Source organism: Amblyraja radiata, unplaced genomic scaffold (genome assembly GCF_010909765.2).
Source record: "Amblyraja radiata isolate CabotCenter1 unplaced genomic scaffold, sAmbRad1.1.pri S104, whole genome shotgun sequence".
Taxonomy (NCBI): Eukaryota; Metazoa; Chordata; class Chondrichthyes; order Rajiformes; family Rajidae; genus Amblyraja; species Amblyraja radiata.
In genome coordinates, this window is record NW_022630095.1 from 512,324 (window position 1) to 524,922 (window position 12,599).

At 52.8% G+C, this 12,599-nt stretch overlaps 1 protein-coding gene across 1 annotated transcript; it reads left to right on the forward strand.

The window, feature by feature from the left end:
* The first annotated feature begins 1,261 nt into the window (after positions 1–1,261).
* Positions 1,262–10,947, forward strand: LOC116969103 (zinc finger protein 239-like). The gene is made up of 5 exons (XM_033016053.1): positions 1,262–1,282; positions 4,821–5,281; positions 5,429–5,803; positions 8,968–9,149; positions 10,883–10,947. Exons 1-5 carry the CDS (start codon positions 1,262–1,264, stop codon positions 10,945–10,947), a joined length of 1,104 nt encoding a protein of 367 aa, XP_032871944.1.
* The last annotated feature ends 1,652 nt before the right edge of the window (positions 10,948–12,599 follow it).

Here is a 12,599-nt window from a genome sequence, read left to right on the forward strand (position 1 = left end):
ACCATCGCCTGGTGGGGTATCGCCTCAGCGCAGAGGGAGAAGAGGAGGGAAGAGGCAGCAGCCTAAGATTTTTTTTGCCTCCATCACAGTGAGGAGGTGCCTGGTGGACTCACTGTGGTGGATGTTAATTTGCGTTTACTGTCTGTTTTGTTGTTTATTATTGTATGTATGGCTGCAGGTAACGACATTTCGTTCAGACCGTAAGGTCTGAATGACAAAAAAAAAGGATCTAATTTTAATCTAATTTTGTTGTCCCTTCCGCTGCCGCTTCTCCCTACCGTCGTTTCTCCTCACTTTTAGAATTGTGAAATAGGATAAATGTCTCTCACGCTTACCCCGATTTCCATAATTATTTACAGCGCAAAGATAGTGAGGTCAAGGAATGGTAGGGAAGTGTCGGAAATAAACCTACTGACTCCCATGGCTATCTGGACCAAAGATATAAGATCTTTGATCTGGACTACACTTCTTCCCACCTTATAGCGCTGCTCTATAAGCTTTGACAGACGAGGCTGCAACTGAATATCAAACAGGGTCACGTGTGAGGAGGCGGCTCCGATTGGCGGAGAGAGCTGTCTGTCCGAGGCTCGACCAATAGGACGCGGTCACCGGCGGCGGGGACGCGGCTCTGATTGGTTGTGGTTATGAGGGGGCGGGACTGTCTCCCATTGGCCGCTGGCGCTGCCCGTTAATGAGAGGGGGCGGGACCTGGTCGCCGGTCACGTGAGGCAGCGTACGACGGGAGGAGGTAGGCCCCGTTCGGCGCCGGGAGCTCAGGTGGGAACAGCCGCTACTGCTCGGCCCCGCGTCCTTTCACCACCCGTTCCTCCCTTCCCCAGCGCCATCCTGCGGCCGGCGACCCGAGGAGCCGGAGCCCGATGCGTGCAGGGGGGATGTGAGTGAGTGAGGAAGGAGAGGAGGTCTGGGCGCCCTCTGGTCCTCCGAGTGTAGAGTCTCTGGTCCTCCGAGTGCAGCGTCTCTGGTCCTCCGAGTGCAGCGTCTCTGGTCCTCCGAGTGCAGCGTCTCTGGTCCTCCGAGTGCAGCGTCATTGGTCCTCCGAGTGCAGCGTCCCCTGGCGGCGGGAGTCCGTGACGCACCGTCTTTGTCCCTCTGTTTGCAGCGCCACCTGGCGGCGGGAGGGTTGAGTTTAGTTTATTGTCACATGTACCGAGGTTCAGTGAAAAGCTTTGTTGTTGCTAACCGATCAGCAGAAAGACAACACGTGATCACAATCGATCCGTCCACAGTGTACGGATACGGGATGAAGAGAATAACGTTGAGTGTAAGACTTGTGTGACTCCAGTGCGGAGACAAGGTTTCTCCCTGTATAAGGTCAAAAGTGATAGCAGCAGAATTAGGCCATTCGGCCCATCAAGTCTATTCCGCCATTCAATTATGGCCGATCTATCTCTCCCTCGTAACCCCATTCTCCTGCCTTCTCCCCATAACCACTGACACCCATATCTCGGTACACGGAACGGTAATGAGCCAATATTAGGAGAAGGGGAGGTGCAACGAGACCTGAGTGTTCCTGTACATCAGTCACTGAAAGTACACATGCAGGTGCAGCGGATAGTAAAGAAAGCTAATGGCATGTTGGCCTTCATTGCGAGAGGATTTGAGTTTAGGAGGTCCTACTGCAGCTGTACAGGGCACTGGTGAGACCGCACCTGGAGTATTGTGTGTAATTATGGTCTGCTAATTTGAGGAAGGAATTTCTTCCTATTGAGGGAGTGCAGCGTAGGTTCACCAGGTTAATTCCCCCAGGCAGACAAAAATGCGGGAGAAACTCAGCAGGTGAGGCAGCTTCTATGGAACAAAGGAATTCCTTCGCTTTATAGAAGCTACCTCACCAGCAGAGTTTCTCCAGCATTTTTGTCTACCTTCGATTTTTCAAAGCATCTGCAGGTCTTTCTTAAACAGGTTAAATCCCAGGATGGCGGGACTGACATATAATGAAAAAAATATGTTGACTGGACTTGTATTTGTGGAGTTTAGAAGGAAGAGAGGGAATCTTATAGAAACTTATAAAATTATTAAAGGATTGGACAGGGTAGATGCAGAAAATATGTCCCCGATGTTGGGGGAATCCACAACCAGGGGTCACAGTTTAAGAATAAGGGATAGGCCCAACCCCCGCTCCAACTCCCGAGGATCCCATTGCCCGACGAGCTGGGAACCGCCAGCCGCACTCGCCGCCCCACCTAGAGGCCGCCGGCCAACTCCGCCGGGCGCCGGTGAAAGCCGAGCACCAGCCATCAACGGGGGGGACCCAAAACGCTGCAGCAACTCAGCGGGACGGGCAGTATCTCCGGAGAAAAGGAATTGGTGACGTTTCAGGTCGAGACCCTTCTCCAGAGATGTTGCCTGACCCGCCGAGCCACCGCAGCGCATCCCCACCGATGATCGGCGCTCGGCTCCCGCCGGCACCGAGGTGACCAACCGACAGGCACTGGACAAGGCGAGAAGCGCAGCCGACGGTCCCCGGCCTGCCCAGGAATAGGCCCCCTGGGAGCTGGAGCAGAGCCGAGCGCTGGCTGCAAGTTCAGGGCCACCATCGCATAGGGCCGGCGCCCCACCAGTCCAGGGCTGCAGACCAACCCGGTGGGACAGGCAGAGCCGAGCTGGAGCCAGTGCCTGTACTCCCCACGCTGGCTGCAAGCCCTGGGCCACCACTGCCCTGTCAGCTCAGGGCCAACCCGGACACCTCCGGACACTCCCGGACAGGGATGGGACACCCGGGAGGGGACGGATAAGGTCCAGCAGCAACTCAACGGCGCCTGCAGTTCCAGAGACCCGGGCCCAACCACGGGCGAAACGCAGACCTGCACCCACACAGCAGCATAGCCGCCAAGAATGTTTATAGCGAATGACCTATGACCTGGGCATTCGCAGTCAGAATAACGAACTCGCTTATTCACTGGATGTTTTCAAGACTAGATTTTTAAGTTAGATTTAGCTCTAAGGCTGACGGAATCAAGGGATATGGGGAAAACACAGGAGCAGGGTATTTAGTTTCTGGATGATCAGTCGTGGTCATAGTGAATGGCGGTGCTGGTTCGAAGGTCTGAATGGCCTACTCCTGCACCTATTGCCTGTTACCTTCTCCCAACTGACAATGATCTATTCTACATTTTCCTTGAACCTCATTCCCTTTGTCCTGTTTTCACTCCTTACACTTCCTTATCTCCGTATTTGGTTTCAAGATGGCAGCGCTGGCTTAAGCGCGGCCCACCTGCAGTCCGTCTGTTTTTTTTTTTTTTTCTCTTTCTTTTTGTTTCTTGTCATGTTTAGTTAATTTTGTTTTATTAAGTTGTGTATGTGTGTGGGTGGGGTGGGAGAAACATGCTTTGGTCTTCCTTCCGGGGATGCGACTTTGTTTTTTTGTCGTATTCCCCGTCTCCGTCTGCGCCGAGGCCTAATGGCGGAGCTTGCGGCATCGGTGCCGTAGCGGCGGCAGCAGCAGCGGAGACCCGACTCGGTCCCGGAACCGTGGTGGCGGCGGCGGCAGCAGCAGCGGAGACCCGACTCGGCCCCGAAGTTGCGGCGGCGGCAGCAGCAGCGGTAGCGGAGACCCGACTCGGCCCCGGAACCGTGGCGCAGCAGCAGCAGCGGAGACCCGACTCGGCCCCTAACCTGTGGTGGCGGCGGCAGCAGCAGCAGCGGAGACCCGACTCGGCCCCGGAACCGTGGCGGCGGCGGCGGCAGCAGCGGAGACCCGACTCGGCCCCGAAGCTGTGGCTGCGGCAGCAGCAGCGGAGACCCGACTCGGCCCCGAAGTTGTAGCGGCGGCGGCAGCAGCAGCGGAGATCCGACTCGGCCCCGGAACCGTGGCGGCGGCAGTGGAGACCCGACTCTCGGAGCTGTGGCGGCGGCAGCGACCACCCACGGAGTTTGAACCGTCGCCTCGGCGCAGAGGGAGAACAAAGGGAAGAGACAAAGACTTTAAGATTTTGCCTTCCACCACAGTGAGGAGGTGTTTGGTGAACTCACTGTGGTGGATGTTAAATTTGTGTTGATTGTGTGTTTTTGTCATTTTTTAATTATATGTATGACTGCAGGGAAACAACATTTCGTTCAGACCGAAAGGTCTGGATGACAATAAACGAATCTAATCTAATCTAATCTAAAATCTAATCTAATTTCCCATCGGACTGAAGAAGGATCTCGACCCGAAACATCACGCATCCCCTCTCTCCACAGAAGCTGCCTGACCCGATGAGTGACTCCAGCACTGTGACCTTCTTCCCACGATGCATGCTGCCCCCCCCCCCCCCATGTGCAACGGCAGGGTGCGTGGCCGGCAGTCCCCCTCGGATTGGTGGTGACGTCAGTGCGCTGATCGTGCAGCCCCCCTTCTCCCACTTGCTTCCTCACCCCCTCCCATCTCCCCCTCCCACAACCCCTCCCCCCCCCGCTATCCCCTCATAACCCTTCTCCCCCTCCCCTCACTTCCACTGTCCTCACCCCCCTTCCCCACTTCCCCCCCTTGCCTCCTCACCACCTCTCCCCTCCTTCCCCTCATATCTCCCCAGTCACCTCCCCCCCCCACCCTCCACCTTACACCCCTCCCGCTCCCCCCCCCTCCCCCCCCTTCAAGCACCAGAAATGTTCACACGTTAGTAATGTCCTGTTTACCAGCTTGTTGACCCTCTGTGTTCCCCTGCTGCAGAGTTTAGGAGCCATTGCTGTAGACGGAGAGACGGGGATGTGAGCGGCCATTGAGGGCGGCCAGGGTGCCGGTGAGACCCCACCCCTCCCCATCTGCTCGGTGTGCGACCAGAGCTTCAGTGGAGGACCACATGACGGGGCACAACAAGGAGAAGCGTTATGAGTGCAACGTGTGTGGCAAAGCCTGGCAGTACCCGAGCCGTCTAGAGATCCACCGGCGGGTGCACACAGGAGAACGTCCCTTTGATTGCTCCGACTGCGGCAAGAGCTTTACCTGTTTGTCGGTGCTGCGGGTGCACCGGCAGGTGCACACGGAAGAACGCCCCTTTGAATGCTCCAACTGCAGCAAGAGCTTCAAGACGGCGCATGAACTGGAGAGACACCGGCGAGTGCATACTGGCGAGAAGCCCTATGGCTGTACCACCTGCGGGACAAGCTTTGCCTGGTTGTCGGGGCTGCGGGAGCACCGGTGGATACACATGGGCGAGAAGCCCCATGGCTGCTCCACTTGTGGCAAGAGCTATGGCCAGTTGTGGAGGCTGCGGGAGCACCGGCGGGTGCACAGCAGCGAGCGGCCCTTCTCCTGCTCCGTCTGCGGCAAAGGCTTCAAGTCGTGCAAGACCCTGAAGGTGCACAGGCGCCTGCACACCGGGGAACGGCCCTACACCTGCAGCGAGTGTGGCAAGAGCTTCACCCATTCCAACAGCCTGCTGTCCCACCAGCACACCCACACCGGGGAGCGGCCCTACACCTGCAGCGACTGCGGCAAGGGCTTCGCCCATTACAGCAACCTGCTGTCCCACCAGCGCACCCACACCGGGGAGCGCCCCTTCACCTGCACCCAGTGCAGCAAGGGCTTCACCAAGTCCAGCAGCCTGCTGTCCCACCAGCGCACCCACACCGGCGAGCGCCCCTACACCTGCAGTGACTGCGGCAAGGGCTTCATCTGCTCCAACAGGCTGCTGTCCCACCAGCGGGTGCATGACAGCGACCGTCCCTTCCCCAGCCCGGTGGGTGGAGAGTGTTTTTCCATGGCCTCCCATGCCTTGTCTCACCAGCGCGTGCACAGCAGAGGCCAGCCCTACGACTGCCCCTACTGCGGTGAGTCGTTTAACAGCTCGCGGGGGTTGCGGCAGCACCGGCGGGCTCACGCCGGCGAGCAGCTGCACCCACTGCGGCAAGAGTTTCAAGAGAGCACGGGGGCTGCGGGAGCAACAGCGGATACACACCAGAGAGAAATGAATGAATGAATACGTTTATTGTCATTGCACAATACTGTGCAACAAAATTCCATTGCATCTCCTCCGGTTAAAAAATACAAACACATTGACACATATGTACACTTATTAGTAAAAATAATAAATAAGTATTTAAAAAGAATTTGAAAAGAATGTTGCAATTCTTGGAATTACCTTTGAGTGCACTGAATGTGACAAGGGTTTCACCCGCATGTCCAGCCTGTGGCAGCACCAGTGTGCCCACAGCAGTGAGCGTTCCTTCCCCTGCCCGTCCTGTGGTAACGGCTTCACCCGCCTTGACCACCTGCTGGAGCACCGGGGAGTCCACACTGGCCAGCGCCCCATCACCTGCCCGCTCTGTGGCAAGGCCTTTGCCCGCTTCTCCAGCCTGCTGACACACCGCAACGTGGATAGGCACTGTTTAGGTAGACACAAAATGCTTGAAGGAATGGGTAATGTTTCAGGTCGAGACCCTCTTCAGTCTCGACCCAAAACATCACCAATTCTTTCTCCCCAGAGATGCTGCCTGTGTTACTCCTGCATTTTGTGTCCTTTTTTGAAAACCAGTTTTCAACAGTTCCTTGTTTTTAAACCATTCTGGTTAACCATCTCTGCACCTTCCCCAAAGCCTCCACATCTGTCCTGTAATGGAGTGACCAGAAATGTACGCAATACTCCAAATGCTACCTGACCAATGTCCCTTAAAGCTGCACATATACATTCCTCTCTCTTTATCTCACACCCTTTTATCTCCTTATTTTCTCTCGCCTCTGTCACTTACTCCACTCACCTGCCAATCACCCCCTCATCTGTTAACATCGTGCCAGTCTGAAGAAGGGTCCCGACCCACTAATCTTCTGGGATTTTTTGAAGATGTAATTAGGATAATGGGCAAGGGAGAGCCAGTGGATGTAGTATACCTGGACTTTCAGAAAGCATTTGATAAGGTCCCATATAGGCGATTAATGGGCAAAATTAGGGCACATGGTATTGGGGGTAGTGCTGACATGGATAGAGAAGTGGTTGGCAGACAGGAAACAAAGAGTAGGGATTAACCGGTCCCTTTCAGAATGGCAGACAGTGACTAGTGGGTTACCGCAAGGCTCGGTGCTGGGACCGCAGCTATTTACAATATACATCAATGATTTGGATGAAGCGATTCATTAGCACATTAGCAAATTTGCAGATGACACAAAGCTGGGTGGCAGTGTGAACTGTGAGGAGGATGCTATGAGAATGCAGGGTGACTTGGACAGGTTGGGGGAGTGGGCAGATGCATGGCTGATGAAGTTTAAAGCGGATAAATGAGAGGTTATCCACTTTGGTAGCAAAAACAGGAAGGCAGATTACTATCTAAATGGCGTCAAGTTGGGAAAGGGGGAAGTACAACGGTATCTGGGGGATCCTTGTTCATCAGTCTATGAAAGTAAGCATGTAGCTACAGTAGGCAGTGAAGAGAGTGAATAGCATGTTGGCCTTTATAACAAAAGGAATCCAATATAGGAGCAAACAGGTAATTCTGCAGTTGTTCAGAGCCCTAGTGAGACGACACCTGGAGTATTGTGTGCAGTTTTGGTCCCCTAATTTGCGAAGGCCATTCTTGCTATTGAGGGAGTGCAGCGTGGGTTTACAAGGTTAATCCCGGGATGGCGGGACTGTCATATGCTGAGAGAATGGAGCAGCTGGGCTTGTACACTCTGGAGTTTAGAAGGATGAGAGGGTATCTCATTGAAACTTATAAGATTGTTACGGGTTTGGGCACGCCAGAGGCAGGAAACATGTTCCCGATGTTGGGGGAGTCCAGAACCAGGGGCCACAGTTTAAGAATAAGGAGTAAGTCATTTAGAATGGAGACGAGGAAATACTTTTTCTCACAGAATTCTCTGTGTCTGTGGAATTCTCTGCCTCACAGGGCGGTGGAGGCAGATTCTCTGGATGCTTTCAAGAGAGCTAGATAGGGTTCTTAAAATAGGAAGTCGGGGGATATCGGGAGAAGGCAGGAACGGGGTGCTTATTGGGGATGATCAGCCATGATCACATTGAATTCCGGTGCTGGCTCGAAGGGCCGAATGGCCTACTCCTGCACCTATTGACTATTATGCTGAAGGCACAATTGCATATATTTATAAGAAATTAGGCAAAGAGCCATGTGAGCCGTTAGGAGAGAGGTTCAAATCAGATCAGCTGTGTTCTTATTGAAAGGTGGGATATCCTTGTTTGGCCGAGGGGCGACTTCTCTGCTGATTAATATGGTTGAATAAAAGCCTCAGACAAGTAAATTAAATTAATGGAGTAACTCGGCAAGGCAGACTGGAAGTCTGAAGAAGGTCTCAAACTGAAACACACCCATTCCTTCTCTCCAGAATTACTGCCTGTCCTGCTGAGTTACTGACCTTTCTGTCCTTGGCCTCCTCCACTGTTAGAGTGAGGCACAGAGCAAATTGGAGGAACAGCACCTCATATTTGGCTTGTGCAGGTTACACTCCAGCAGTATGAATATTGCCGTCTCTAACCTTTGCTTTCCCTCTATCTCCACCCCAACCCCCTTCCTAGTTCTCCAACCAGTCTGACTGTCCCGTGATTAAATGTTATCACTGTGAGTTTCGTTGTCACCTTCTCCCAATTAACAATGATCTATTCTACATTTTCCTTGATCCCTAACCCCTTTGATGTTTCGTTTTCACACCTTACACTTCCTTATCTCTGTGTCTCCCTCTCCCCTTACTCTCAGACTGAAGAAGGGTCTCGACCAGGAACGTCACCCATTCTTTCTCTCCAGAGATGCTGCCTGTCCTGCTGAGTTACTCCAGCACTTTACATTACAAATTTGTATCATCTGGGCTTTTATTGACACCTTCCAAGGTCGAGCAGTTTCCATTAATTAAATATTATTCATGTATCGGATGCATGCGTTGCTGTGGTCAGGGATGGGGATTGAACCTGTCGCACTGAGTGAGGCGGGGGTGGGGGAGGGACTCGGGGTTGAGGGAGGGGCTGGGGTTGGGGGAGAGGCTGGGGCGCGGGCAGCCGCCCCCATCCGTTGTCAATCACGGGGCAGCATCGTCACCGCTCTCCTGCTGCTACGTCACCGCCCGGAGGCGCGCCCTTTGCGCGTGCACGTCACGCAGTCGCGAAGACGGTTTAACGGCCGCGCTCGCGCCGCCACCGGTCACCTGATCCTCCAACCGTCAGCGCAGGCCGCGCCCACCCCTCTGTTCCCATTGGATGCCGGCGGTGTCCGTCAGTGGTCTCAGCCAATGGCGGAGACGGACCCGTCGAGGGGGCGTGTGTCCCGCAGGTCCCGCCCCGGACATGCGGGTCCAATCCCGCGCGCAGGCGCAGCGCAACTCCGTTGCTGTAGAAACCAAAGATCCGCCACAGGATCTTCGCTAGAAACATAGAAACCTGGTGCAGGAGGAGGCCATTCGGCCCTTCGAGCCAGCAACGACATTCATTGTGATCATGGCTGACCGTCCCCTATCAATAACCCGTGCCTGCCTTCTCCCCATATCCCTTGACTCCACTCGCCCCTAGAGCTCTATCTAACTCTCTCTTAAATCCATCCAGTGACTTGGCCTCCACTGCCCTCTGTGGCAGGGAATTCCACAAATTCACAACTCTCTGGGTGAAAACGGTTTTTCTCACCTCAGTCTTAAATGACCTCCCCTTTATTCTAAAACTGTGGCCCCTGGTTCTAGACTCCCCAACATTGGGAACATTTTTCCTACATCTAGCTTGACCAGTCCTTTTATAATGTTATATGTTTCTATAAGAACCCCCTCATCCTTCTAAACTCCAGTGAATACAAGCCTAGTCTTTTCAATCTTACCTCATATGACAGTCCCGCCATCCCAGGGATCAATCTCGTGAACCTACGCTGCACTGCCTCAATCACAAGTAAGTAAGTACATTTTATTTATATAGCACGTTTAAATGAACTCGCGTTGAAACCAAAGTGCTTTACATAAAATAAATAATTACGTTTCCGTACATCCATAGATAAATTAAAAGAAAGAAAAATTTTACAACACATCATAGAATTCAACATGAACGTCCCCCCACAACAGAATCAAAATGTTCCACTGTGGGGAAAGGCATCAGAAAGTTAAGTCCTCTTCCTCTGTGAATCACCCGAGGTCGGGGCCTATTTGTCGCCTCCGCAGCCAGTCCGATGTTTTCAGGCCCTCTTGCCGGAAAGCTGGAACGCCGGCGTCGAGTGAAACACTCCTCAGCAGTTTGGAATGTCTGGAGCGGCCACTTCCTCCCTGGAGACCGCGGCTCCTGAAGTCCTTAGTTGGTTGGAGCTCCGACTCTGGCGATCGCGGATCTCAGGCTCCGGGTGCCTTAAATCTAGTGCTGCCCGCGGCTGGACGCCCGCAGACACAGCTCCTCGGATGTTGGAGTCAGCGGTCAACGCACTCCGGAGCTTGCCGCAATGCGACCCGGTAAGGCATTGCCCGCTCCATGATGGTGTCCCAGCGCTGCATTTTGTTGTTATGCAACTGCAGAAGAACCTATTTACTCCTATACTGAAACCCTCTTGTTATGAAGGCCAACATTCCATTAGCTTTCTTCACTGCCTGCTGTGTCTGCACGCCACCCTTCAGTGACCGATGTACAAGGACGCCCAGGTCCCTCTGTACCTCCCCCTTACCTAACCTAACCCCATTCTGCATCTGTATCTTTGACTATAGTCACTGGTTGTCGCAAACGTATCCCACACCCACTAGGGACAATTTTTACATTCACCAAGCCAATTAACCTACAAACCTGTACGTCTTTGAAATGTGGGAAAAAAACAGGAGATCTCTGGGAAACCCCATGCAGGTCACAGGGAGAACGTGCAAACTCCGTACAGACAGGGCCTGTAGTTTCCAGCGCTGCTTTGTTGTAATGCAGCAACTCTACCGCTGCGCCATCGTGAATCCCCGGGGAGAGTGGCGCCGTTTGTCAACCTGGTGCCCGCTCATCAGTGAAGGGGTTCCTGCGGCCGCAGCCGCCCAGTGACACCCCGTGTTTATGCATCACCGGGCAGTGAGGGGTCTGCCGTGGGGATGTTCATACAAGGAGCACAGAATTAGGCCAGTCGGCCCATCTAGTCTACCCCGCCATTCAATCATGGTTAGACACAAAATGCTGGAGTAACTCAGCGGGACTGGCAGCATCTCGGGAGATAAGGAATGGGGGACGTTTTAGGTTGAGACCCTCCTTCAGGCTGGTTAGGGATAAGGGAAACGAGAGATATAGATGATGATTTTTGTCTTAGACTCAATCATGGCTGTGAGGAAAGAGTTAACAGACATGGTTGATTTAGACTAGGGGTAGAAAAATATAACTTAGAAAGAAATAAGATGTCAGCAGAAGCCAGACTGCTAGTAGAATAGAAAGTAACGATATAAAGAACAGAGATAAATTCTAGATAAAAAGTAGCAATAGAAATACTTCAGTAGAAGTTTGGGTGGGCGTTCCACGACATTCTCGTGGGAATCTGGGTTTTATGTTATGATTGGAATGGGTCAATGGGTGTGAAAATAGTGAAAAGAAATGTATAAAGATAGAAGACATCCCAATCCTCGGTGTGCCTCTAGGGGACATCAGAGAAGAGGCACCTATTCTGCAGAATATGAAATTAATAAAAACACTTCTTTGTCTGAATTTGTCTCAAGAGCATTTGTGATTTTTGAATCTCACAACTTGGGGGCTCGTTTCCGAGATCCAATACTCTGGACAGCTGACGGGAGTAGACGGACGAAGGGAAGGTGCACCCTGCTGAGTTCAGCGGTCTCAGACTCCTTGCTTGCCGTCAGCTGTTTAAGCAGTAGTATCCGGACCACACAGAGACTCGACAAAGAAGTGGGAGTAGTTGGAAATCGCGAAAAATCAATCGAGCAATTCCAGTGCATGGAACCCAGGTAGGAAAATGACCATTAAGTACTTCCTGGGCTATTGATGAACACGGTACGATGAACACGGTATTAAGAGTATAAGACCTTGTGGTTAACGCCCTGAAGCATTAGGGGGCTGCAAGGCAAACCCAGAAGGGAGGGGAAAAGGCTGTAGGCCAAATCCCCGCATTCTGCCCAATAGTCCGTTGGGGCAAATGCTGGACCCTGGAGGACAGGAAATAACCAGGGGTTGGAGAAGCCAACAATGATAAGTTATAGTCAGTTGGGAAAATGCCGAGCTGCATATGGGCAGGAAGTACCCACGGAAAATGCAGAGCTGCATATGGGCAGGAGATACCCACAGAAAATGCAGAGCCGGAGGGGGCCAAAATACCCAAGGGAAAGAGAAGACAGGGGCCGGGGTGGACGAAGATCACCCGGCTAACAGGACGGGGAGTCAAAGGGCGGTAGGGGAAGATAAGAAGTTCGGTAGAAATTAGACCCCTGAGGGAGGTACCTAGGAGAGGTCCCTGAGGGGGAAGGGGGTTTGTTAAATAGCCTCATTGAAGATCCTTTAGGTCTGACAAGAACAGTTAGATCAATTCCTTTTCACAGAAGGGAAAAACAAGTAGTAAAGATTATGTTGCAGGCAGTAGAAAAACAGCAAATAAGGAACAGATAGAGACAGGATGATGAGGGAGTTACTCCCGAAAGTAGCAGATAAGAAGACGGCAAAGGCCGGGGACAAGAGTGCAGGACAGGGAGAAAATATAAATTGAATAATCTATTTGAAGTAAGAATGAAA

Coding starts and splice junctions, on each gene's coding strand:
- LOC116969103 (XM_033016053.1), top strand. CDS start 1,262: ATGAAGAGAATAACGTTGAGT. Junction 1,283..4,820: donor TGAAGAGAATAACGTTGAGT/GTAAGACTTGTG, acceptor GGGCACAACAAG/GAGAAGCGTTATGAGTGCAA. Junction 5,282..5,428: donor GTCTGCGGCAAAGGCTTCAA/GTCGTGCAAGAC, acceptor CTACACCTGCAG/CGACTGCGGCAAGGGCTTCG.